Here is a 25,753-nt window from a genome sequence, read left to right as displayed (position 1 = left end):
CCAGACCGGGCCATGGACTGAGAGAGTGCAAACCACCCTCCACCACCTCCCCAGGTTTGAGAGCCACTGCCCCAGGGGCACAGCACTAGAAGGCCAGGCAGACAAGTCAGAGCCCCCCGCGGCGCCATCCCCGGATGTCATGCTAGGGGCCTGCGACTACTTCACCCTAGAGCCGCAGTCGGGAACACAACGTGCTCCCCAGATCACTCTTTGTTGTAAATTTGCCCTTAAAGGAGCTTTTATGAAACAGGCTCTTTTAGCACAGAAACATGAAGGAAGCTTTTAAAAGATGTTTCTACACAGTGTACTCAGGAGCAAGCTTAGTGCATAAACTAAGAGCCGCCTAGTCTGGTGTGATTTGCGCCGTTGTCACCAGGTTAAGGGTGGCCGCGAGCTCACTCGTTGGTCTGGGGCACCAGCGGGTGGCGGGCTGCCTCCAGCAGCCAGGTGCTCGCTGCCAGCGCCTAAGCCTCTGGCCTTCGTCTCCCTTTGTGCCGGTGCAGAATGGCTTTACCCCCTTACACATCGCCTGCAAGAAGAACCACATCCGGGTCATGGAGCTGCTGCTGAAGACCGGAGCCTCCATCGACGCGGTCACTGAGGTAGGAGAAGCACGTGGAGCCGGCTCCGCCTGCCGTCCACCCCTTGTGCTCTCTGGGAGCTAGTTGCTCTTGCTCCCGTGTGGCTGCAGGTATGTGTGTGCGCGCGTGTGTGTGTGTGGGGGTGCAAGTCAACCGCGCAAAGCTGTGAGGCGGGTGACTGACACCAGGGGCCTGGGCCTGGAGTCGAGGAGCACTATTTTGAGTGGTAAAAGTGGGCAGTACTTGCCCTACAGTGATTTTCTTCTGGCCATTTTCCTGAAAGTAAACTTATCTCATTTCACTCCCACTTCTTGGGAATCTGTTTGCTGAACACCTAGAAGTAATAGATGCCACCCGGCACTTCTCTGGGGCCACTCAGCGATCTCCACTCTTGTCTCTTCTAGTCCGGCCTGACGCCTCTCCACGTGGCCTCCTTCATGGGACACCTTCCCATAGTAAAGAACCTCCTGCAGCGGGGGGCTTCGCCCAATGTCTCCAACGTGGTAAGCCCTTGGTCCTGCGGGGGCTCCGGGGTGCCTTTGGTGGGTGTTTGAAGTCTCCTCTCTGGGGACAGAGGTGGGATTCTGGGGTCACGAAGGCTCCAGATGTGGGGAGAATACCCCTGTATGCTGGCGCCCTCCGTTTCAGGGAGCATTCTCACCGCTGTAACCCAAACAGGACGAGCACACGCGGAGGGAGATAGAGTTACTTGCTCACAGCTCTGGAGGTTGTAGCCTATGCTAAGCTGGCTTGGGAGCCAGGCTGGAGGTCCTCACAGCCTTATAGCCAGGAGCAGAGAGAACAAGGGGAAGGGCTGGGGGACATATATGGTTCCCAAGCCACACCTCCAGCTATGCCCCGCCTTTAGAGGCCACACCCCAGAGACCCTTCCCCAGCAGCCACGTCCCACCTCCAGCATGGCTGCCTTGCCTACCACATGAGGTCTGAGGGACATTCTAAACACAAACCATAGCACTCGCCCAGTTAAATTTGTTACTTACGAATCTGTAATACTTTGGGATTTTATTTTGGATAATATTGTGGAACTTGCATGAATGTTCTCTGTAAATCTTTTACTTTTTGAGGGGGATGGGGGATATTGGGGCTTGAGGCCAAGGGCATTCTACCTCTGAGCTATATTCCCAGCCCTTTTTACATATTGCTGAAACAGTCTCACTAAGTTGTTGAGACTGACCTTCAGCCTGTGCGCCTCCTGTCTCAGCCTCCCAAGTACCGGCGTGCACCACTATGCTTGGCTTCACTTACATTTTTTGAATATTCATTATATCTGGATTTTTTTAAGTATACCTACAAATACACACACACCCGCACACACACCCCAGACTGAAGGGCTGCTTGCTGAAGCAAGCCCACTTCCTGGACAAAAGCCCACCAGAGTGCTTCAGGCTGGCGTTAGGAAGCTATGTGTGTCCCCTTTTGTAAACCCAGTGTGTCTCTACAGTTCTGTTATTCTGCTATTTTACAGAAAGTGGAAACCCCACTGCACATGGCGGCTAGAGCCGGGCACACAGAAGTCGCCAAATATTTGCTCCAGAACAAAGCCAAAGTCAATGCTAAGGCCAAGGTGAGTCCCGGGAGGGAGGACAGGGTCCTGGGAACTAGGAGCGCGGGGTGAGGGGACTGCTTGTGTGGAGGGCCGCGCGGCAGCGTCTCTGGCTCAGTGGTCACTGGTCCCTTCATTTAGGTCACACTGAAAGCTCAGATTCTGCTTTGCAGGGGTTCTGAGAAGGCCCGGGCATTTCTGCCTTAAAGCCACGTTTCTCTAGAAGGAATGAAAGCCCGAGGAGCATGGCTGGCCAGCAGTGTATGCTGGGCTGATGACTAGTCATGGCAGAAGGACGAAAGCAACTCTTTGAAAACTATCACTAGTGAAAAGCAGTCAAGAATCTCCTGGTCTGAAAACACGGGTCCCCTGGGTTGCAGACCATAAGGGGACCGATAAAAATAGCAGCTGGGCTTGCAAGTCCCTGGGCAAAGATCAGGCCTCCTAACTGTGGGCGGCAGAAGGCCCCCACGGTGACTGTGTGAGCCACCCCGATGGCTGGGCCCGGTGAGGTCGGAGACCTGTGCCGTCAGCCGCGGGAGGAATCAGGCAGGCGTGCGGCAGAGGCATCATCTCCCCCCTTTAGCCACTGAGACTCTCCCATGACCCCGGCACAGAGAAAACCAGAGGAAAGATCAGAGGGGGACACGGGCACATCCAGACGATGGCTTCCCACGCTGCTGAGTGCCGAGCGCCCGGCACTGCGTGGCGCTCTCTACGTGATCTGCTCCATCCTAACCCTGGCCCTATGAGGCGGATATATTATTCCCACTTTATAATGGGAGCTCCAAGCCTCGGGGTGGAGTAAAAAGAACAACTAATTGAAGAGTTGTAAGGATTAAATAAGACAGCCTACGTCAGCTTCTGTGACTCAGGCGCTCGACATCCCAGCCTCTTATGCGGCTGTGCGACCTCGAGCAGGTCACGTAGCCTCTCTGGGCCTCTGATGCCCAGAGATTGGATTGGGTAAGATTAACATCTCCTGTTTTGTCCCTTTGTTTTCACTTCGTGGTCAAGGATGACCAGACCCCTCTTCACTGTGCAGCTCGCATCGGCCACACAAGCATGGTCAAGCTCTTGCTAGAAAATAACGCCAGCCCCAACCTGGCCACCACCGCCGGGCACACACCCCTGCACACGGCGGCGCGGGAGGGCCACGTGGAAACGGCCCTGGCCCTCCTAGAAAAGGAAGCGTCCCAGGCCTGCATGACCAAGGTATGCCGCTCCCGTTCTTAGCAGCGAGAGGCTGGCTGCTCGGCGCCCGCCCGCCCGTAGCCCCAGCTCCTTGGGAGGACGAGGCAGAGGCTTCCAGGCCAACCTAAGCGACGCGCTCAGGTTTTTAAGAAGCCGCAGGCTGGGGCTGGGGCTGGGCTGGGGCCTCCCGTTGGATGCTCTGTGCGGATCAGGGGCCGCAGGCAGCTGGAAGGACCGCTCCCTGAGCCCCTCGTCACTAGGGGGCAGTTGCGTTGGGCACTTGCTCTAGACCACTCACAGGACTCACGGGCGGGGTCTGCGGTGTCCAGAGCAGGAAGGCTGGCCTCTGCCCTCCAGAGGCCCCCGGAGGCAGCCCAGCCTCCTCAGTCCTCACGGCCTGTGTTTCTCCTCAGAAAGGATTTACCCCTCTCCACGTGGCAGCCAAGTACGGGAAGGTCAGGGTGGCGGAGGTGCTACTGGAACGCGACGCGCATCCCAATGCAGCCGGGAAGGTGGGTTGACCCTCTCCCCTCCCGGGGTGACGGAAGGGGGAAGGCAAGCCTCATCACCTCACCACCGGAAAACCCTGTGTGTAGTGCTGGGAATGGAACCCAGGGTCTCAGGCATGCTGGGGCTCTGCCACTGAGCTACAGCCTGGCCTGGCTTTTGGTGGATTTTTAAGCCAGTTTTACCCATAGAAAATAGGTGCTTTGCTGGGCATGGTAACATATACCTGTATTCCCAGTACTTGGGAAGCTGAGACAGGAGGATTACAGGTTAGAGGCCAGCCTCGGCAATTTAGAGAGACCCTCAGCAACCCAGCAAGACTCTGTTTCCAACCAAAAAATAAAAAGGCCTGTGGGTGCAGAAGTAGAATGCCCCTGTGTTCAATACCAGGGCCAACAAACAAACAAAAACAAAAAACAAACAAACAAACAAAAAACCAGTGTTATGGACCCAAAAATAGCTTGTGTATGCCTAGAGGACTCCCGTGGAATGGCACTGGGGTGATGCCCGCCCCCTTCCCTCTGGTTTGCCCTCTGCAGAACGGCTTGACCCCCCTGCACGTGGCCGTCCATCACAACAACCTGGACATCGTGAAGCTGCTACTTCCCCGGGGCGGCTCCCCGCACAGCCCGGCCTGGGTAAGGCGCCCCCACCTCTAGATGGGAGGCTGAGCCGCCGTGGAGGGTGGCTTCGAGCACCGAGGGCTTTGTGTCTTCTTGTTATGTTACCGCAGGCATCTCACCCACCTTCCCAAACGTTCCCCGCAGGGTGGCTGCCGCTGCTCGGGGACCTGCGGGCCCGGGTGGGATGGGAAGTGAGGACTCTTCTCTGCAGCAGCCCCCACCCTGCCTGGGTGTTCACACCCAGCCGTGCTCCCGTGGAGGCCGAGTGTTATGAACTGGCCGTCAAAGGTCAGTTTGAGCCAGGCACACAAATCCTAGTACCTGGGAGGCTGAGCCAGGAGGATCACAGGTTTGAGCTTTCGCAACTTAGGGAGATCTTCGGCAAATTATTGAGACCTTGTTTCAAAATACAAGGGCTGATGCCGGGCGTGGTGGCGCACGCTTGTAATCCCCGCGCTTGGGAGGCTGAGACAGGAGGATCGCACGGGTTCGAAGCCAGCCTCAGCTACTTAGTGAGGCTCTCAGCAACTTAGTGAGACCCTGTTTCCAAATAAAATATACAAAAAGGTCTGGGAGTATAGCCCGGAGGTAGAAAGCCTCTGGGTTCCACCCCCAGTACCACACACACAAAAAAAACAACAACAATGGCTGAGGGCATAGCTCAGAGATGGAATGCCCCTGGGTTCAATCCCCAGCACCAAGAAGAAAGAAAGGTCAGCTTGAAGCAGACTCGTGAGGTCCCGCTCAGCAAGACCAGGGCTTGAGAAGCTTGCCGCCCGCTCCCTATGGCCCGCCATCGGGCCATCGGGAGATGGACCCACTTGGATAAACACCCGGGGCTCCTCCGGGGGAGCTCGCTGGAACCTGGAAGGGAAGAGCCTTTTCTGAATGTGACTGATTACCCCAAAATTCATTTCTCTCATGAGTTTGACGGTGCCCCTCCCTCCCTTCCTTCCTTCCTTCCTTCCTCTTTCTTTCGTGAGGCCCACCTCATGTATGGCTATACTTCACGAGTAGCCATGCATCCAGGGGGCCAGCCTCTGAAATCAACTGCTCAGTAAGCAGAGTCCGTGGCCCCCAGGGAACACAGCAAGGGAGGGGGCAGGGCGGCCAGGCTGGGCACCGCCTTGGGGCGCGGGTTGCCCCGGTGGGAAGGTGTGTCGGGTGGGCGGGCTGTGGCCAGGAGAGTAGCTTGTGGTCTGACAGGCAGCCCGAGGCAAATGGCTGTTAGTGGAGTCTCAGTGCGGCTGACGAGGCCACGTGGGTTCCTGTGGGATTCTGGCTGACACCAGAGGACTTGGATGCACCTGAGCAGGAGAAAATCAGGACAGGCCTCAGACTTCCCTGCTCAGCAGGGCGCACGTCCGCGCCCCACAGCATCCCTTTCTGCTGACGCAGCATCTCCCTGGCTTCTGTCCCTGCGACCGTGCTGACCAGCCCACGTCACCACGCAGGGGGAATACGGGCTGTGCTAAGACTTACTCCTGCCTCTAAAAATAAAAGGCTGGACTCCCCTCCTCCTCTCCTCCTCCTCCCCACTCTCCTGCTTATATAAAAGGAAACAGAGCCAGGTTCGTGATATTTAAAGAGAGCTAAATGCGAGCACAAACCCTGTACAGATGGGCTTTGTTTCCACAGCAAAAAATAGTTTACAAAGTAGTCTGGCAATTTTGTAAAATTTCACATCCAAATCCCTCTGCACCCAAACTCAACCCCACTCTCCTAATTTGAGGCTAATGTTGGAACACTTAGACACAGCCCTCCCTCCCTGCTTTCTGGATAAGCTCATTTCCTCCGAAGAAAAAGCCTTTGCCTGGCACATGTCTCTGCCTACCCACACCCTGACTCTGGCCCAGTTGACCCTGGTCCTAGTCACCCCTAGCAGACCAACATGACCTCAGTCCTGGCCTGGGGGAAGCCCAGTGGGCAGTCCATGTTCAGAGATGGTCAGTAGCTCTCGTCCTCCATCTTGGCCTGAGATGACCCGGCAGACTTCGACATCCATAGGGCAAGCCCCACTTGGCCAGGACAGGAAATTGTTCCTGCCGGCATGGATGCCCACAGCTGCACAGGTGGCCAGGGGCTCCGGGATACTTGAGCGTGCCCCCGTGGGCACCCTTTGGACATTAAAAGCAGTCCCAATTGTCCGCTTCCCCTGGAGAACCCTGCCCTGGGCCAGCACCGGCCGAGCTCCCATCGCATCCTATTTCCTTGAGATAGTGTCGGGGAGACACTCTTTAGTGCTTACGTCAGACGTGACATTTGGAAGTGGCTCCATCTCAGGCTTGACCTGTGGAACATCTCCTTTCTTTTCTTTTGATACAGAACAAAAATCATTCTGCTTTATTAATTTTTATTATAACCCAAATGCCGATCTTGTTATGTGAGCACAAGCTCCAGAGGACAATCCCATGTTTTCTCCTAGCCTCATCCAATTTAAGAGGAAGAATTCAAGAAAAACATCATTCTGCAGAGAGAATAAGTTTTTAATCCGGTTTAATTGGAGGGTAAATTACAGCTTTTGAATTACCCCATAAAAGCTACTTTTCAGACCAACCTTGCTCTCCTCTTCCATGGCCCTCGTCCTGGTATAACTGGATTTAACTCTACTGGCCGGCCCCTTCTGTTCCCTTACCCTCTCCTTGCTGTGATCCTGGCAGAGTCAGAGATGTTAGTTGCCATCCTAAGGCAGGGTCTGGAAGGGGAACCGGTCCTCAGGTCCAGCCAGGAATGCTCTAGAAACAGCAGCACATTGGTAGCCTTATGCTCTGGGGCTAGGAGGACATAAGTCCAGGAAATGAATCCTTAGGCCCAGCAGCCCCAAAGCTCCAGGGCCTTGCTATTCAAAGTGTGGTCCCTGGACCAGCAACATCAACACTATCTGGGCGCTGTTTGAGAATGTAGCATCCTGAGGCCTCTCCACACTTCTAAATTTGAATCTTTGTTTGAACAAGGTCCGAAGGGATTTGCGTGTGCATCAAAGTGTGGTAAGCTCTGCTGCCGTGGAGAGAACCCAGCTTTGGCTTATCCGTTGTCCTGTCTTCTGTATGACCTTAGATAAGGCACTTGGCCCCAGAGAATTGACTTCTCTATTCATAATGTCGGATAATAATAAAAATGCTTGCCCCATGGTCATGGTGAAGCTCAAGGAAATAACAGAGGTAAAAGCAATTTCTAGTTGATGCCAACATCCTCCACCAAAATAAATAAATAAATAAATAAATAAATAAATAAATAAATAAATGCAGTTTTCTGTAGGCTTTCACCTGTATGCAGTGGGATAAGGAGCCTTCCCATGTGCAGCTTCATTCATGGAGAGAGTTTTGTTACCAAAAAAAAAAAAAAAGGCGGCTGAATGAGCAGAACATGGTGACCAAAGTGCTTTACTGACCTAGGCTCCTCCATCTGGTCTTAAACTTACAATGTCTTGCAAAGCAGTGCACTGCAAAACCGGGCACAAAGCTTTCTTCACTTCTGTATCTTAATTTTGGAAAGCCCATTCCGGTACATTATCACACTTGATCCACTTAAAAACTTTGAGAAGTGAACCAGGTAGGCGCTGCTATCTGCTTTCAAAGGCAGTGCAGGGGGAGCCTCGCCCAGGCTACTCTGCTAAGGTGGAGGGCGGCGCTGGCTGGCTCCAGCATCCTCGTGCCCTCCCCTGGCATGGCTCCCGCACACCACCCAGCCCCCTTCAGCCACTCAGGTCGCCCCGCCTGAGGCCCACAGCCTCGGGGGCCAGGAAAAGCAAAAAGGCTGCTGTTTCTGCTCCTTGATGAAAAGTTGGGGGCTTTGGAGCATTCTGCTGCTGAAGCGGGAATCTTTGTTTATCCGCCTGGCCTTCTGGTTGATCCACAGGCTGCCTGGTGGAATCCTGGCTGTGCTCGGGACAGAGCACTTCCCGCCCAGCAGTTTGAACAGGATAACATGGAATAGATGGTGAAAGAGGGCAGGACAGCTGCTGGCTGTGGAAGCTGGAGAGCCACCTGCAGAGCAGATGGATTTAGCTTGCTGCTTTACTTCAGTTGCTCTCCTGGGTGACACGCCCGCTCAGGGCCCAGCCCGCCTTCTTGCACTAACGTGGACTCAGCGCTCTCATTGCCAACCTCGGTGGCTTCTCCCGTTTCAGAACGGCTACACCCCTTTGCACATCGCCGCCAAGCAGAACCAGCTGGAGGTGGCCCGCAGCCTGCTGCAGTACGGGGCCTCTGCGAACGCAGAGTCGGTGCAAGGCGTGACTCCCCTTCACCTGGCTGCCCAGGAGGGTCATGCGGAGATGGTCGCTCTGCTCCTCACAAAGCAAGCCAACGGCAACCTGGGGAACAAGGTAGGCGCAGCACACGCGATTCAGCCCGCCATCTCTGTAGGGCGGTGTTGTCTCACTAGGTGTCAGTGTCCTCAGGGGCACCTACTGTGTGCCCAGCTTCTGAGTTGGTTACGGATGTGTGCATTCGCTTTTTTGTCCCTGCAACCAAAATGCCTGACACCGACTCAGAGGAGGGAGGTTTTATTTTGGCTCACCGTTTCGGACAGTCAGTCCGTGGTTGGCTGGCTCCAAGGCAGGGACATGATGGCAGCAAGGCATGGCAGAGGAAAGCCGTTCAACCCATGGCATCCAGAGGAGGAAGCCGGGCTTTCCAGGCCACGCCCCCAGGCCCCACCTCCTCCAGGCACACACCGCCCTTTGAACCTTGCTGCACTGCCAACAGGAAGTTTTCTGAGGGGCATTCCACATCTAAACTTTATAAATATTCTGTGTAAGTTTTATGTCTTGTAAGTGAATAAGTTTTATAAGTGAATAAGCATAGAAGTTGATTGTTCCCAAGGTTTCAGGACTGTAAGCCCATCCAACACCAAAGCCTTTGCCAATTCTCCTGTCCACGCTGTCTTTCTAGACAGATTCACTCAAGCATAGAAAGAAGGGCGATTTGAAAATCCAGAGTACCCTGTCCTAAAGATAGGCCATTGTCCACATTCAGAGTGTATTCAATAATTTAATATTATATGTCCAGTTCATTTGGGAGATGATTAAAAAATACTAACCTATGCATTAGACTAGGAGTTCAAAATCCAGAGATTATGGGTCTGTGAGCACAAAGCTTCCTAAATTTTTATACAACAAGGTAGGCATGGTGGCAGACACCTGTAATCCCAATACTTGGGAAGCTGAGACAGGAGGACCACAGGTTCAAGGTCAGCCTCAGCAACTTAGTAAGAGCCTGAGTCAAACGAAAAAAATAAAGGCTGAGGCTATAGCTCAGAGGTAGAATGCCCCCGAGTTCAATCCCTAGCACAAAAAAATAGTAATAATAAAGTATGTTAAATTTTTTTATTTTAAACCAGGCATGGTGGCACACACTTGTAATCCCAGTACTTGGGAAGCTGAAACAGGAGGATCACAGGCGCACAGCGAGCCTCAACTACTTAGTGAAGCCCTCTGCAACTTAGTGAGACCTTGTTTCAAAATAAAGAATAAAAAATAAGGCTGGGGTATAGCTTGGAGGTAGAGTGCCCCTGCGTTCCATCCTCAGTACTGCAGAAAAATCATTTTACACAAGACTTTGGGGAGGTGGGCACATGAACGTTTTTCTTGGTAAGATGTGTTCGTGTTTCCTCAGCCTCCCAAAGGAATTCAGGACCAAGAACGACTAAGAATCACTTCTTAAAACAACAATTGCATTGAAATATAATCCACAAAAAAATCCACCCTTTAAATTATACAGTTCAGTGGTTTTTAGTATATTTGCAAAATTGGGAAGCCATCACGTCTGCTGTCTAACTTTAGAACACTTTCATCACCGCAAAAGGAAACCTCATGTCCATTAACACCCACTTCCCATTCCCCACAAAACCCTAGCTCTGTACAACCACCAATCTGTCTCTATGAATTTGCCTGTTCTGGACATTTCCTATAAATGGAATTATACAATATGAAGAACTATTTCCTTAGATGATAAATTTCATAGTGTTTTCAGGAAGGCGAGCACCTTGATGGTAATTTCAGATTTCCTAAAAATCTCTAGACCCACTGGCTCTTTTCATATAGGTTTGAACAGGTGACCCCCAAAGAGAGAACTGTCATAGTGGGACCATTATGTTTCAAGCTTTCTGGGTGTTTTCCTTGTCCCAGATAAAGCAATTAACGTAAGAGACAGTAACAGTGGTGCTGGGTCTCTGTTTTGGAAACATTCTCACTCATGCGACCCTCAAGGCAAATTCTTGGCGTGACCCTGAGAAGCAGGCCACGCACCTGTCTGAGAAGCCAGTGGTGGAACAGTGACTGGAGTGAGCACCCACAGTTCTCACGTCCTCTGGCAAGCCTTGGGCAGGCGCAGATGGAGGAGGACACATGGGAACAGTGGTGTGGACACTGCCCGTGACTAGAGGAATCTGCCCCGTTCATCCTGCCGTTACCACAGATTTGAGTGAGGGACAGGGAGAGAACATTCTGACATGTCAATGCCCATGCAGCAGACACGATCTCTGACACATCACCAGCCTCATGAGAAGTCCAGAAGTCACGGCCGGTGGGATCCTCCCTCACAGGGCCATGCTGGCTGGGATGCCATGATAGTACGCTATGTTTAAATGGCACCTTGTGCTTCTTGAAGTGATTGCACGTGCTCTGCGCTCTCTCAAATGCTCTTCAATTCGTCTTGACATAGGTCACTGTTAATTCAAATATTCCAGATTAGGAAACCAGGGCTCTGAAATTTACCATGGAAACAGGAAGTGCTACAGTTGGAAGGAACTGTAAAGTTCATCTATGACCCATGGGTCAGATCTGGCCCTCCGCATGTTTGTGTAAATAAAGCTTTATTGGGACTCAAGAACACATGTTAGCAGTACTACTTTGTTACCACAACCAGCAAAGTTAGTTATGTGCTACAGAGACATGGGTCTAAGCTATTGACAATCTGGCCCTGAGCAGAAATAGTTGCCACCCTTGAACTCCTGTAGCCACCTTGCTTTTTAGATAAGGAATTTATACTCAGGGACTGACTCCTCTCCATCTGGTGGCACAGGAAAGCCACGTTCCATTGGCAGATGTGCTGATCAAAAATGGCATCACAGTGGATGCCACCACCTGGGTAAGCATTTTGCCAAACAGCTGGTCAAATAGGGGCTGATGACTATGGAGTCAGGTCAGCTTCCCAAACCTCAGAGCTCCATTGGTGGAGCCTAGAATTCCTTCCTGGCCCTAAGATATCATCATCTTTTTCTTTCCAGAGTGGACTTACTCCTCTCCATCTGGTGGCACAGGAAGGCCACGTTCCAGTGGCAGATGTGCTGATCAAACATGGCGTCACAGTGGATGCCACCACCCGGGTAAGGCGGGTACCCCGAGCTCCGTCCACATCCTCTCCCCTCCCTGCCCCCATGCGCCTGACGGTCCTGCCCAGAACCCCCTCTTCCCCAAGACAGAATCCTTAGAACCTGGAGAAACTCCCCTCCCTGCCACTTCCTGGGGCTGCTGGTGGGAGTTCAAAGGCACCATCCTGACGACCTCGCTTTCCATTGGGAATCTCTCTCATTACTTTTATTGGTGCATGTAGTTATACATCCTGTGGGACTCAGAGGGATACAAACTTGCATGCGCACATCTGCTGTTTCCTTCCTCCTCCCGCCCCATTCTCCTCTTCCCTCCCCATGCATGTTAGAGAGATTGGTAGTGATACCGCCGTATATGGATGTAACATTATTTGAACTGTTTTCTTCCCTGGTCACCTTTTTCCCCTTCTGACCTCCTGCCCCTGGCCCCTTCCACTCCCTACTGGCCCTTCTCCTCATTTACCTGAAGATCCATTTCTGTTTTCTCTCTAGCTTCCATGTAGGGAAGGAATACCACCCTTGGCCGCTCTCACTTAGCCTGGCATTCTCTAGCTCCATCCAGTTTCCTGAAAATGACATAATTTTGTTCTTTAAGGCCGAGTAAAACTCAATTGTGTGTATATCTCACATTTTATTTATCCATTCATACGTTGTTTCCATAATTTCGCTATTGTGAATTATGCTGCTATAAACATGGGTAAACATGTATCACTTTAGTATTCTGACTTTAATTCTTCTGGAAAGATAAAAAGGAGTGGCATAGCCGGGCGTGGTGGCGCATCCTTGTAATTTCAGTACTTGGGAGACTGAGACAGGAAGATCGCAGGTTCGCAGCCAGCCTTAGCTACTTAGTGAGGCCCTTCACAACTTAGCGAGACCTGTTTCTGTTTCAAAATAAAGAATAAGAAATAGAGCTGGGGGTGTATCTCAGAGGTAGAATGTCCCAGGGTTCCATCCCCAGTACCACCAAAAAAAAAAAAAAAATAGGGCTGGGGGTGTAGCTTGGAGTTAAAATGCCCCTGGGTTCAATCCCCAGTACCGCAAATAAATGAATAAACAAACAAACACATAAATAAATAAAGTGGTCTGGCTGGCTCGTATGGTGGTTCCACTCTAAGCCTTTTGATGACCCTCAGTACTGATCTCCATAGTGGTTGCACTAATTTACACCCCCACAAACTGTATATAAGGGTTCCTATTTCCCCACATCCTCTCCAGCATCTTACTGTTGGTATCACTGATGATTGCCATTCTAATTGGAGTTAGATGGAATCTCAGTGTAACTTTGATTTGCATTTCCCTGATTTCTAATGACACGGAACATTTTTTTATATATTTTCTGGCCATTTGTATCTCTTCTTTTGAGAATTGTTCAGAATTTTTTAAAGTGTGCTAGACCTTTGAGCCTCTGAAGCAATTTCTTCAAAGTTCAATCATTATTCTAAGACTCTCCCTGATGAGTAGCAAGCAAGTCAAAATAGCAGCCTTCCTCGGAGCCACTCAAAAACCCAGCCCCTTCTAGTCCAGCGTTTAGTGGAACCCAGCTTGACTTTCTTGGAGCCCCTTGTGTGGACGGAGCTCTGAGAGGTGGTGTGAGGAGACCCTCTTTGTCGTGCTTGGAGGCGGGCCTCTGGCATTGGCAGTTTGGTGTGGAGGCGATTCAAGAGACAGGAAGGACCAGAAATGTGGTCTATGGTGTGAGGGCAGCGAGGAGCCCGGGGGACAGGGCGCTCCCAGCCGGGGAGGAGGATGCTTTGTGAAAGAAAGGCGTCTTACCCCTTTTGTTACAATGCATCTGTACTAAAAGGAAAGGACAGAGTGACAGGCCCACCCACCCAGGCCTTCCAGAGCCCCTGGAGCACCAGCCAGCACTGCTATGCTGACGCACCCTTAGGAGAACCTGGAACCCGCTCTTTTTCTCCAACTGTCTACAGCAGGATCTGCTAAAAGCCCAGGAATATCCTGGGTCTTTGGAACTTCTCTCATGGACCCAGTTTAGTATTTTAGGGTCTTGACCTGAGGAACCCTATTCTATGGGTTAGCACTGCCTCTAGGATCCCCAAGGCAGCCTGTCACCTGAGGGTGGGGCCCACTGGGTCTGTGTTGAGACAGTCTCTGGGATTTGGCTCTGGCTCCCTGGGGGCACTTGGGACTAGAAAGTTCCTCGTGCATACTCTTCCACGGGCCAGGGAAACAGCTCTGTGGTGGAAAGCTGGAACAGCATGCATGAGACCCTGAGTTCCCTCCCCAGCACCAAAAACAAAAATATTCAATAGAACCAATTCCTGGAAAACTAGCTCCTTGCCGGGTGTGACATTGCAAGCCTATAATCCCGGTCCTTGGGAGGCTGAGACAGGAGGATAGGTTCAAGGCCAGCTTTCATCAACTTAATGAGACCTTCAGCAACTTAGCAAGGCCCTGTTTCAAGATAAAATAAATAAAAGAGGTGGGGCTATAGCTCAGAGTTAGAATACCTCCGGGTTCAATCTCCGGTACCAAAAATAAAATAAAATAAATAATAATAATAATAATAACAATAATAATAATAATAATAATAATAATAAATTAGCACCTTCACAGGCCAAAGGAACATGAATAAGAAACCACAGCCCACTAATTTCAAGCAGTGACACTATGCTATGACTCTGGATGACTCTGGGGGGTTTTACTATAGGATTTCACCTTTCTAGTAGAAATGAGTCTGCTGTCTCCAGGGTCAGCGCGATCCCACGAGGCCGTCTGCTCTTAGCATCCTCTTGGGTTCTGGTACACAGCTGTCCCCTGCACCCAACCTCTTTTCTGACTGTCTCTAAGTGTTGCTGCGGTCCTCAGGCCCCACTGTGTCCCCCTCCACTTTATCTCCGGTGTCCTCATGCACCCCGCGGGCTGGCGCTGACCCAGCCTCACACTCCTGGCAGGTTCAGCCTCAGCTTTCCGGCTGCCCCTCCATCTTCTGTTTGGCTCACTCGCAAGCATCTCAGCCTTCCCTTGCCTGACCCTGAACCTGTCTTTCCCAGGCCAGGGGGGTCTGGCAACAGTGAGACTTCATAGCGGCTGCCGACCTTCCAGAAGGCTTCCCCATTCATTACCTGCTAACCAGCTGCTCCTGTAAGGATTCCACTAGAGCGCAGCTCCTGGTGGCTCTCGGTCTGCTCGTCACCCAGGCTCTTCTCTTGCCTTTCAGATGGGCTACACTCCACTCCATGTGGCCAGTCACTACGGAAACATCAAGCTGGTGAAGTTTCTGCTCCAGCACCAGGCTGACGTCAATGCCAAGACCAAGGTAGAGGGCGCCGAGACCCGACTCGCGCACTGGCTCCTTATGTCTCCTGTTAGGACGCGGCCAGGACTCCTTTGCACACACCAGGGTCTCCAGCACCACTCTAAGCTGGGCCCTGTTTTAGTCCACCCTTCTGACACTCCGACCGAAATACCTGACGTGGACATCACGGGGTAGGAAAGGCTGATTTGGCCCACGGCTTGGGTACAGCCCGCCGCTGGCCAGCACCACGGCAGGCATCATGGCGGCACAGTGTGGCGCAGGAAGGCCGAGCTCAACTCACTGGGGGCTGGTAGCAGGGAGAGGAGCGGGAAGTGACCAGGACAGAGCGCCCAGGCCGCGTGTCCATGACCCACCTCTTCCCACCACGCTCCACCTGCCCGGGTGACCACCCAGTAAATCCACTTGAGTTATTAAACCTTCAGTGATTTGCCCCCTGGTGAGAGTAGAGCCCGGTTCAGAGATTCCACCTCGGAATATTGCTGCACTGGGGACACGCTCACAACACATGTGTCTTTGGGGGGACACGCCAAACCCAGACCATAAATACATTTTCTATGTGACATATAGAAAGCTCATGGGCTCTGGGATAGCTGCACTGTTCTTTCTGTAATAGCCAGCTGATTCTGCCAAAATATCCACCTTGCTTTATAGCTGGGATACAGCCCCTTGCACCAGGCGGCTCAACAAGGACATACCGACATAGTGACTCTGCTGCTGAAAAATGGTGCTTCCCCCAACGAGGTCAGCTCGGTGAGTACACACCCTGTCCTGACTCAGAAACTACTCCGCCTGGGCAGCGGCCCTCAGAAAGACCCCTCACCCATGGCGGTCAGGGCGCGCACCTGGGGCTTTCCCGGGCTGCAGGCACGGGGTGTTGTGATCGTTTCTCAGTGCTGACTGAAGGTTATCCTTTGATGTAGAATTTACCCTTTTCGTTTTTTGTTAAATACTCGTGTTGGCAGCTCTTATAAGATAGACGAAACTGTCTTGGGTATGGGGTGCTTGGTCTTTCAGGGCCTGGGTTACTCTTGGCGGCCACAGCAATCATGGCTCAGTAAGAACCAACCTCATCTAACAGCATGAGGTTTCGTTACTTGGGTGGCCATTCCCAGCTCTGGGAGCTGCGTGTGGACCCTTGACTACAGTCATGGCTTCTGAAATTGTAACTGCCTTGTGGCTGAGTATGGATGGAACCTGGGTCACATCCCAGGAGTAGAGAACCTCAGAGAATAATAGCTCCGTCTCAGGTGATTTTCACTTAGCTCCTTCTTTAAAAAACAAACTAAAAATATGTCCCTACCTTACCCCTGGTGATAGGTGGATTCTGACTGGCCTGGTAGTTAGTTGCAGTATAGGGACGGCTTTAACTGTTGCACGCTCAGTTACTGACACTCAAAGAATGAACTTTAGAGCTGTGCTCATTGCTAGTAGCTCCATTCCCAAACAGCACGTGGTGACTTCTGGACAGACCTTTTCTTTTCCCTCAGTACTAAGGATGGAACCCAGGGGCATTGTACCTCTGAGATACAACCCCAGCCCTATTTTTTAAGTCTTTTTTTTTTTTTTTAGGCAGGGTCTCACTGACTTGCAAAGGGCCTCGCTAAGTAGCTGAGGCTGTCCGGGAACTGCGAACCTCCTGTCTCAGCCTCCCGGATGCAGGGTTGCAAGAGTGGCCACCATGCCCAGCCCTCCTCTTTTGGGGTGGCCCTCCTGGGCAGTGCTGGCCTTGCCCTGGCCTCGCTCCCTACCCACGTTCCAAGGCCCCACACTCAGCTCTATGGAGGCCAGTGCCATGGCCCCTGCCCCGAGGGAGGGCCCTGGGTGCTCACACAGGAGCAGCCACCTTGCTCTTGCCCGCCCCACCCTTCTGAACCATGCTAGGGGAAGCAGGGACCCGCTACACGAGGGGTGGACTGTCCTCCCCGGTCTGACTGCGCGTTCCTGCTACCCTGTTTTCCAGAATGGAACCACACCTCTGGCCATAGCCAAGCGTCTGGGCTACATTTCCGTCACAGATGTGCTCAAGGTCGTCACGGACGAGAGCAGCGCAGTGGTACGTGCGCCCGCCCCGCGGCACCACCGCAGCCCAGCCGGGGACTGGGGACCCGGCGCCCGCGCAGGGACAGCAGCCACCGGCTGGGCGGGCGGCACTGCCACCTAGTGGCTGGAGGAATTGCCGTGGCGGCCAGACCTGGGCAGGGGCAGCAAGGCGGGTGGGCTTGGAAGGCAGGGGTGGCCCGGCGCTGGAGCCCATACCTCCGGCTCCCAAGACAAGCGCCCCCAGGTCTGACTTTCTGCACTGGGCACAAACCTCCTGTCCCACCTCCCCTCCTGCCTCATGATGGCCAGGTAAACTGCTGGGCTGGGTCAGCGCTCGCTGCTTGGTTGAATCCCCGCTTCTCCTTTCAGTTAGTCAGTGACAAACACCGCATGAGTTACCCCGAGACGGTGGATGAGATCCTCGATGTCTCTGAAGACGAAGGTAAAGTGGCGGGAGGGGCCGAGCCCACCCTGAGGGGACCGAGGGTCGCCGAGCCCCGAGTGCCTCCCTGTCATCTGCCAGGCTGTACCCGGGGGCCCTCACAGCCACCCGGGTTCTGCAGAAGCCACTGAAACCAGGAACACCCGCCTTTTACAAATGCTATCGCCAAGAAGACGCCCTCCTATAGTCTTAGGTGGTGGAGAGTTGACAGCCCGGGCATTAGAGCCCGTGGTGTCTCTGGTGCGCCGTGTTTGCAGATGAGACGCGTGTGGATAGGAGGGAGGCGATTCTGTGCAGATCGGTTCAGATCTGCACTGACGTTCTACCTGGTGCTTTCCTTGCGCCTTGAATAAATACCAAGCAGGTTGTTCAGAATCTGTGAGAATGCATTTAACAAGCTGCCCTTCTGATCCCACGTGGGCCTCGGTGCCACTCGTTACTGTGAAGTGCTACGGCTCCAACTCCGTGGGCCACGGTGCGCTTTCCCGATTATCCCTCCCTCAGTGAGCCTCGTCTCCTCGCCCAAGTGTGAGGAGACCCTTGCCACGCGCAGCAGTGGCGGTGGGCCGGGTTTGCTCTGCCCTCCCGCGTGCAGCTCAGTGATCACGCCCTGTCCACTAGACAGTCACGTCCCCCGTGTGCCTTGATAAGGTGCCGTGCTCTAACCTCCTTCAACGTGGCTCTCCTTTGCCTTCCAGGAACCGCTCACATAACTATAATGGGTATGAAACGCTTTCTGTCCCCTGTGGTCTCTTCACCAGAGCACATCCCACCCGAGCCGTGCAGGCTGCTAATCCATTCCTGCTTTCCATCTTCCGATGGCCTGACTAGTCAGGACATCCCACCCATGAGGCCGTGCCGGGCTCCCGCCGGTCCATCTCCCTCTCTGTGCTCACGTCACTGTCTGTGGCCATGCCTGCATGAGCGGTTGTGACTCCATCCTGTCGGCTCCAGATCACGAGGCCAGGGCCAGGCCAAGTCTAGTTCTGGGGGAGGCGAGGGAGAGAGGAACGGTGTGCGGGGCAGGTACCCCCGACCCAGCTGCGACTTGAACTTTGCAATGAGCTTTGGAACTAAGGAGGTTTGGGGCCCGTGGCTACGAAATGCCCCTCTGGCCCTCTGAAACGAGTGGGTTCTGTTGCTGTGTAGTCGTTCCTCTGTCTTGGCCCAGTGAGAAAGAACAATAACAACCTGGTGTTGCCTCACACCCTAAAAGGGCCGTCCTGCAGGGGAACATTTCTGGCTGTGTTGCTGTCCCTCCTACAAAGCCTGGTACAGGCTAAGAGATTAAGAACTGAGCCAGGTACGGTGGTGCACATCTGCAATCCCAGTAGTTGGGAGGCTGAGACAGGAGGATCACAGGTTCAGGACCAGCCTCAGCCACTTATCGAGACTCTCAGCAACCTAGTGAGACCCTGTTTCAAAAAATTTTTTAAAAGAGGCTGGGATGTAGCTTGGAGGTAGAGTGCCCCCAAGTTCAAGCTCCAGTCCAAATATGAAAAGAGGTGGCTGTTCTGCCCTGTACCCCAGGTGCGAGAATGGTGCACGACAGGCAGACGTTGCCATCAGTCCCCTGGGCATCTGGTCTTCCCCTCACTCGCTAGAAGGAAGCATGGAGAGGCAGACTGGGGAGCAACTTCTTTTTTAAGAAGAAAAAGACAAAATCCATCTCCAGCCCGTCTCTCACTTGAGCTTGTGTTGTTTCAGGGGAGGAACTTGTTGGCTCCAAGGCTGAGAAGCAGGACTCCAGGGATGTGGACGAAGAGAGAGAGCTGTTGGATTTCATGCCAAAGCTAGACCAAGTGTAAGGAAGAGCTCGCTGGGGGTCACCGCGCGGCAAGGCGGAGCCCTGAAACCAGGGGAGGGCGGCAGCGCGGGGCAACAAGAGGGCCGGGCCGCAGGTTTGCTGCCAGTGGGGTGGAAGGCTGTGGCCAGGAGAAAGCCCAGTGCCCAGAAAGACCGGAGACCCTGCAAGAGTGTTCATTTTGTACCATACCAAAAGCAGCCTCATATATTTTAGAAAGGGCGTCAACAAGAATATTTAACCAAAAATAAAAGGGGGAGGATAAATGATACTACAAAGGATAACCCATCTCGGCTCAGCAGCATACGCCTATAATCCCAGTCCTTAGGAGGCCGAGACAGGAGGATTGCAGGTTTGAGGCCAGCCTCAGCAACTTAGCCAGACCCTGTTTCTAAAAAAAAAAAAAAAGGGCTGAGGGTGTAGCTCAGGGTACAATTCCCCTGGTTTCAATCTTCAGTACCACTCGCCTTCCCTCAAAAAAAAAGAAAAAGAAAGAAAGAAAGAGGGAACTCAGCCCCTGGCCATAAAGAACTTACAGATTTGTTTGGCAGGACAAAACCCACGTAGAGTATTTGCAGTGCAATGCAGAATGGTATAGTAAGGCCAGAGTAAGAGTCTAATAGACGCTAGACAGCTGCGGAGAAGGGTTCTGCGTGTGGGCTGGGCGAGCCAGGAGGGCTTCCCGGAGGAGAGGGGCCCTTAGCAAGGCACAGGGCAGGAGAGGCTCTGGGGTTCAGGGACCAGGCTGGTGAACGGGAGGCAGCGCGGTCGCGCCGCAGGTGCACGTGGGGCGAGGGGGTTCAGTCACCACGCGGGTCCCGAGGCCTCTCACCCAGGTCTCCGGGGAGAAGTGGGAGCTCTTGAGGGACTCATCTTCTGACTGCCCACTGTTCCTGCGCGCAGCGTGGAGTCTCCAGCCATCCCCAGGATCCCGTGCGTCACGCCCGAGACGGTGATCATCAGATCTGAAGAGCCAGAGCAGGTGAGAAGCGCCGCGTCTCTCGTCCCCGTCTGCAGCGTGAGGACCTGCACCCGGAGTGGCGCTTGTTCGGCTTTGCTTTTGTATGCTTTAACTGGTACTTTGTAATTACACATTGAGTGAGGTTGAAAGAAACATGCGCACAGCACCTGGGGGGTTTCCCTCTGCGCCCGTCCCCCGCGCGCCCTGCCCGTCCCGTCAGAGTGCAGCCAGACCTTCGTGAGGACCTAAGAGAGTTGGTCTGTCTCCCTCCTGTAACTGTCTCCTCCCCAGCGCCTCCCCAGTCCCCTCCACTCTTCTCCCCGCCCCTCTCCTCACTCATCTGAGGTCCCTTTGGTTTCCTATTTTCCCTCCATCTCCATATGAAAGAAAACATGACCCTTGACCTTCTGAAACTGGCTAATCTACTTAGCATAATATTCTACAGTTTTTTGCAGATGACATCGTTTTGTCTGCTCCTTCTCTTCCTTCTCCCCTTTCTCCTCCTCCTCCTCCTCCTCCTCCTCCTCCTCCTCCTCCTCCTCCTCCTTCTCCTTCTTCTTTGATTTTTTTTTGGGGGGAGGGTACTTGGAATTGAACCCAGAGGCATTTTGCCTCTGAGCTACACCCCCAGCCCTATTTTATTTTTTATTTTGAAACAGGGTCTCACTAAGTTGCCGAGGCTAGCCTCAAACCTGAGATCCTCCTTCCAAATCCTGGGGTTAGCCGGGCGTGGTGGCACACACTTGTAATCCCCGCACTTGGGAGGCAGAGACAGGAGGATCATGCAGGTTCGAAGCCAGCCGCGCTGGCTTAAGAGACCCTGTTTCCAAATAAAAAATATAAAATAGTTCTGGGAGTGTAGCCCAGAGGTAGAAGGGTTTATCCCCAATACCATAAAAAAAAATCCTGGGATTATAGGCAGGTACCGCCAAGCCTAGCTAATCTGTTCTTTTTTTTTTTTTTTTTTGGTGGTACTGGGGTTCCTGGAAGCCCTTCTACCTCTGGGCTACACTCCCAGACCTATTTTTACATTTTTATTTGGAAACAGGGTCTCCTAAGCCAACGTGCGCTGCTGGCTTCGAACCTGCGCGATCCTCTTGTCTCTGCCTCCCACGCCCGGCAACTTTGTTCTTTAAAGAAAATGTGACAGTGCTTGTTTTGAGGCGACCTTGGACACCAGCGCTGGAAAGCTTGTGCTTGGAGGCACATCACATCTGCAAGTCCCCGTGCCCTGGGGCCTGTGTCCTCCACATTCTTGTTATCCCAGACACAAATGCTGAGGGCTCCTGGGTGTGCGATACACCATCGTGACAGTCCCATGATGAGTGTGGCTGAGACTGACACTACAGTTCTAGACCCAGGCCCTGTTCACGCCTAAACCACCGCGCACTGGCTGGGGGCACAACCAAGTCACAGAAGCTCTCAAGTCACAGAACACTGTTCCTGTCCCTCACGAGAGGGGACATCTTGTCTAGCCTTCCTCCAGGGAGTATGGGGAGCCCAGACTCCAACATAGACCGGAAGAGAGCCCAGAGAGCTGCTCCCAGGCTGGTGTTATTAGGGTGCCAGGGTTTGTGGCACTTGTTTCCAGAGCAAGGGGATTTCCTAGGAAAAAAGGAAAATGGTCTTGTCCTTAAGGCTGACCGTCGCTGCCCTGGGCCTGATGGCAGAAGCAGTCATGTCCGTTTTCTAGCCAAAACTGGCATCTCCCGCTGCCCACTCAGGGGTGTGTGTCTGAAAGCAGCAGCCATAGCCCTGTACCCAAAAGTGGTGCACAGGGATAAGGCAGCCTCTGCTGTCCACTCAAGGGCCCTGTGGTAGAGGGTGTCATGATGCTAAGTGCATGCTGACAGTGGCATTTGAGAGATGATACCGATACTGTGGTGCCAGAGACAGCAGCAGAAAACCAGCAACGCGGGCCTGGGTCCTGTGGTCCCCCAAACCGCCCATTCTCTTCAACTCCGTTTTTTGGGGGAGCAAGTGGGGTGCTAAGGCTCACGTGCTGTGCCACTGGGCTGCGGCTCCAGCCTCTCCAACACTTTGCTTAAGTCATAAACTCAAGCTAGTAGCAGTTTGCTGGCTTCCTATTTAGGGCTGTAGGTAGGAGGACTGTAGACTTCTGCTCCCAAGCGGCTGCTGTCCTCCAGGGAAGTGCGGACTGGGTCACAGGAGACCAGGTAGCCCTGGGTGCCGGGAGGGGAGCCTTGAGCCCAGGGAAGGCTCCAGAGGGGTAAGACATGGAAAACAGATCCGATTGGGCCAGGCAAGGCCTGGCGAGGGTGTTCGAGACCAGGGCAAGAATGAATGAGCACAGAGCTGAGAATCTATCTGGAAGTCACAGGGGCCAGATGGACTCTGTTTCTCTTGAGTCAATGGTCTCTGCAATGGTCAAGAGCCTGTTACAGGGCAGCCTGGGTCCCTGTACCTGCCACATGACTGTGAGGCCAGGAATGTCCCCCTTTCAAGGCCCAGGAGGGCCTGATGCTCGCCTCCTGTACTCCAGAGGGCCTGGCGCCCTGTTCTAGTGCCCAGGGGGTTGTGAGAAAGGATACAGGACCTTGCTCTCCTCCACAGGCATCCAAGGAATACGATGAAGACTCGCTCATTCCCAGCAGCCCAGCCACGGAGACCTCAGACAACATCAGCCCGGTGGCCAGCCCCGTCCACACAGGGTGAGAGCACAGGACCCAGGGGCCCGCTCTCTGACCCCAGGGGCGTGGGTGGCCAACGTGGCTCTGCCTGCACCTCTAGGTTCCTGGTGAGCTTCATGGTGGACGCACGGGGAGGCTCTATGAGAGGAAGTCGCCACAACGGCCTGCGGGTGGTGATCCCGCCGCGGACCTGCGCGGCGCCCACGCGCATCACCTGCCGCCTGGTGAAGCCGCAGAAGCTGAGCACGCCGCCCCCGCTGGCAGAGGAGGAAGGCCTGGCCAGCAGGATCATTGCGCTGGGGCCCACGGGGGCCCAGTTCCTGAGGTGAGGAGCCCCCGCTCCCTCCTCAGCCCGTGCGTGGGGCAGGGCTCCTAGCTGCTCCTGCCTGCTCAGCCTGCTCCGCCAACTCCAGCACGGCCCCCAGAGCCCAGGCCTCTCATTTCTCTGCCACCTCTCCATACCTAAGGAGCCTTGTAGCCATGGTGGAGCTTGACTCAAATCTTGCTGTGACAGTAGAGAAGGGAATGGAGAAGGACTCTGAGGGCCCCCAGTTTAATTAGTAGGCTGTGATGGTGACACAGGAAGGCCACCACAGTGCTATCCCTAAGGACCACCTTAGGAAAACTCCTCACCTTTGCTGGAGCAGGCCGGGGCCTGCGTAGATCCTGGTTGTCCCTCAGCCCTGGGGTGTAATATTGGGACAAACCCCTCTTCCCATCCTCACCCACCCCCTGTCCCCTGCCACTTGCAAAGACTCCTCGTTGGTTTCTTCTTTAAATGTAGCCCTTAAAACCAGGCATGGCGGCACTTATCTGTAATCCAGTACTTGGGAGGCTGAGGCAGGAGGATTGCATACTCAAGGACAGCCTCAGCAACTTAGCGAGGCCCTCAGCAATTTAACCAGACTGTTTCAAAACAACAACAAAATTAAATAAATAAAAAGGGCTGGGGGTCTAGCTCAGAGGTAAAGCATCCCTGGGTTCAATCCCACTACCAGAAATAAAAAGCCCTTAAATCCTCCCTCTGGAGGAAGTGTTATGTCCATTTGATGGACAAGGACGACGAGGCCCAGCAAGGCTCGGTCATCTGTCTAGAGTGTTAGTTGGGTTTGAAATCAGGTGCAAGGGCCTGATGGTTTGGTTGCGCTCAGCTGTGTGCCAGAGCAGGAGAGCCACCATCCCGCCCGGCCCCGCCCGCATTGCTCCCGGCCTGCCGCCGCGGGCTTCACTGTGGCCCTGGGCCCCTTCCACTGCCCCTCCATCCCCGTCCCAGCCACCTGCCCACCAGCTGCTCTGTCCCTTCCGCAGCCCTGTGATTGTGGAGATACCCCACTTTGCCTCCCATGGCCGTGGGGACCGTGAGCTCGTGGTTCTGAGGAGCGAAAATGGCTCCGTGTGGAAGGAACACAAGAGCCGCTATGGGGAGAGATACCTGGATCAGATCCTGAATGGCATGGACGAAGGTATCAGGGCCCTAGGACCCCAGAGCCGGTGCCCCTCTTCTGGAAGATGGGGTTCCAGGTTGTGCATTTGGGGTGGGCTGCCTGGGCTGCTGGAGTTTGAGAGGTCACAAGTGACCAGGAATGGCCTCCTGCGGCCACGCTCTGGGTCCCCAGGATAGAGGGAAGGGAGTTCAGCCCTGCTCTCTGCCTGCGCTGCTTCTGCTGGGCCTCTGGCCCCGCGCACCTCCCTCCAGGACACCTCCCCGCCAGGTGTGGGGAGGGCGCGTGCTGTGCCCTAGAGACGGCGCCTCGGTGGCCAGGCCAGGCCTCAGCACGGCGCGCCCTGTGCCCGGTCGTTGCAGAGCTGGGCAGCCTGGAGGAGCTGGAGAAGAAGAGGGTCTGCCGCATCATCACCACCGACTTCCCCTTGTACTTCGTGATCATGTCGCGGCTCTGCCAGGACTACGACACCATTGGCCCTGAAGGGGGCTCTCTGAAGAGCAAGCTGGTGCCCCTGGTGCAGGCGACGTTCCCCGAGAACGCTGTCACCAAGAAAGTGAAGTTGGCTCTGCAGGTGATGAGGCCCCGCCCTGCCGGGTGGGCCAGCAGGAGCCCTCGGCTCCCCTGGGCTCACCGCCCCCCTCTTTGGCACTTCCAGGCCCAGCCTGTCCCAGACGAGCTGGTCACCAAGCTCCTGGGCAACCAGGCCACGTTCAGCCCCATTGTCACCGTGGAGCCAAGGCGCCGGAAGTTCCACCGCCCCATCGGGCTTCGGATCCCGCTGCCTCCTTCCTGGACAGACAACCCAAGGGACAGTGGGGAGGGCGACACCACCAGCCTGCGCCTACTCTGCAGTGTCATTGGTGAGAGGTGGCCCCGCCACCCTCTGACCTCCTTCTAGAACGTGCTAGAGGGCGGGGGTGCTCTTCCAAGAGCTGAATGCATCTGAATGAAAGTCTGTGGTCCCATGGAAGAGGCTTCCAGGCCTGGGAGAGGGGGTGCTGCAGGTCCCTCGGGAGAGTTTGAGAACAGGTGGGCGCGGTGCCACCAGCCAAGAGGTGCCACCTACAAGGGCCACCTCCGCCTGCACACGCTGGGACCTTACGCTTTGGTAAGCTCCACGTTCACGTCCAGCAGCGTGTCCCCCAGCCCCTCTTCTGCCGGTGTTGCAGGCGGAACCGACCAGGCCCAGTGGGAAGATATAACGGGAACAACCAAGCTGGTGTATGCCAACGAGTGTGCAAACTTCACCACCAACGTCTCTGCCAGGTGAGGCTGGGCCCTCGTGCCCACCTGCCGGCCTCCCAGGCTTGCCTCGCTGGCTTCCCC

The 25,753-nt window shown here is 54.1% G+C and overlaps 1 protein-coding gene across 1 annotated transcript in view; it reads left to right on the top strand.

The window, feature by feature from the left end:
- Nucleotides 1–25,753, top strand: part of ANK1 (ankyrin 1) — a gene marked incomplete at both ends in the record, with an annotated part of 241,218 nt that overhangs the window by 171,492 nt on the left and 43,973 nt on the right. The window contains 21 exons of the mRNA XM_080710073.1: nucleotides 504–602; nucleotides 986–1,084; nucleotides 2,068–2,166; nucleotides 3,163–3,360; nucleotides 3,753–3,851; nucleotides 4,386–4,484; nucleotides 8,599–8,796; nucleotides 11,700–11,798; nucleotides 14,986–15,084; nucleotides 15,736–15,834; nucleotides 17,045–17,137; nucleotides 17,494–17,566; nucleotides 18,265–18,288; nucleotides 19,274–19,370; nucleotides 20,274–20,352; nucleotides 22,906–23,003; nucleotides 23,083–23,307; nucleotides 24,291–24,445; nucleotides 24,787–24,998; nucleotides 25,083–25,287; nucleotides 25,597–25,693. Of these exons, the coding sequence (XP_080566199.1) occupies nucleotides 504–602; nucleotides 986–1,084; nucleotides 2,068–2,166; nucleotides 3,163–3,360; nucleotides 3,753–3,851; nucleotides 4,386–4,484; nucleotides 8,599–8,796; nucleotides 11,700–11,798; nucleotides 14,986–15,084; nucleotides 15,736–15,834; nucleotides 17,045–17,137; nucleotides 17,494–17,566; nucleotides 18,265–18,288; nucleotides 19,274–19,370; nucleotides 20,274–20,352; nucleotides 22,906–23,003; nucleotides 23,083–23,307; nucleotides 24,291–24,445; nucleotides 24,787–24,998; nucleotides 25,083–25,287; nucleotides 25,597–25,693 (2,546 nt within the window). The remainder of the gene's footprint in view (nucleotides 1–503; nucleotides 603–985; nucleotides 1,085–2,067; nucleotides 2,167–3,162; nucleotides 3,361–3,752; nucleotides 3,852–4,385; nucleotides 4,485–8,598; nucleotides 8,797–11,699; nucleotides 11,799–14,985; nucleotides 15,085–15,735; nucleotides 15,835–17,044; nucleotides 17,138–17,493; nucleotides 17,567–18,264; nucleotides 18,289–19,273; nucleotides 19,371–20,273; nucleotides 20,353–22,905; nucleotides 23,004–23,082; nucleotides 23,308–24,290; nucleotides 24,446–24,786; nucleotides 24,999–25,082; nucleotides 25,288–25,596; nucleotides 25,694–25,753) is intronic.

Source organism: Muscardinus avellanarius, assembly GCF_963383645.1.
Source record: "Muscardinus avellanarius genome assembly, chromosome: 14".
NCBI lineage: Eukaryota > Metazoa > Chordata > Mammalia > Rodentia > Gliridae > Muscardinus > Muscardinus avellanarius.
The sequence above is the reverse complement of the archived record's forward strand: the minus strand, read 5'-3'. Positions and strand labels throughout refer to the sequence as shown.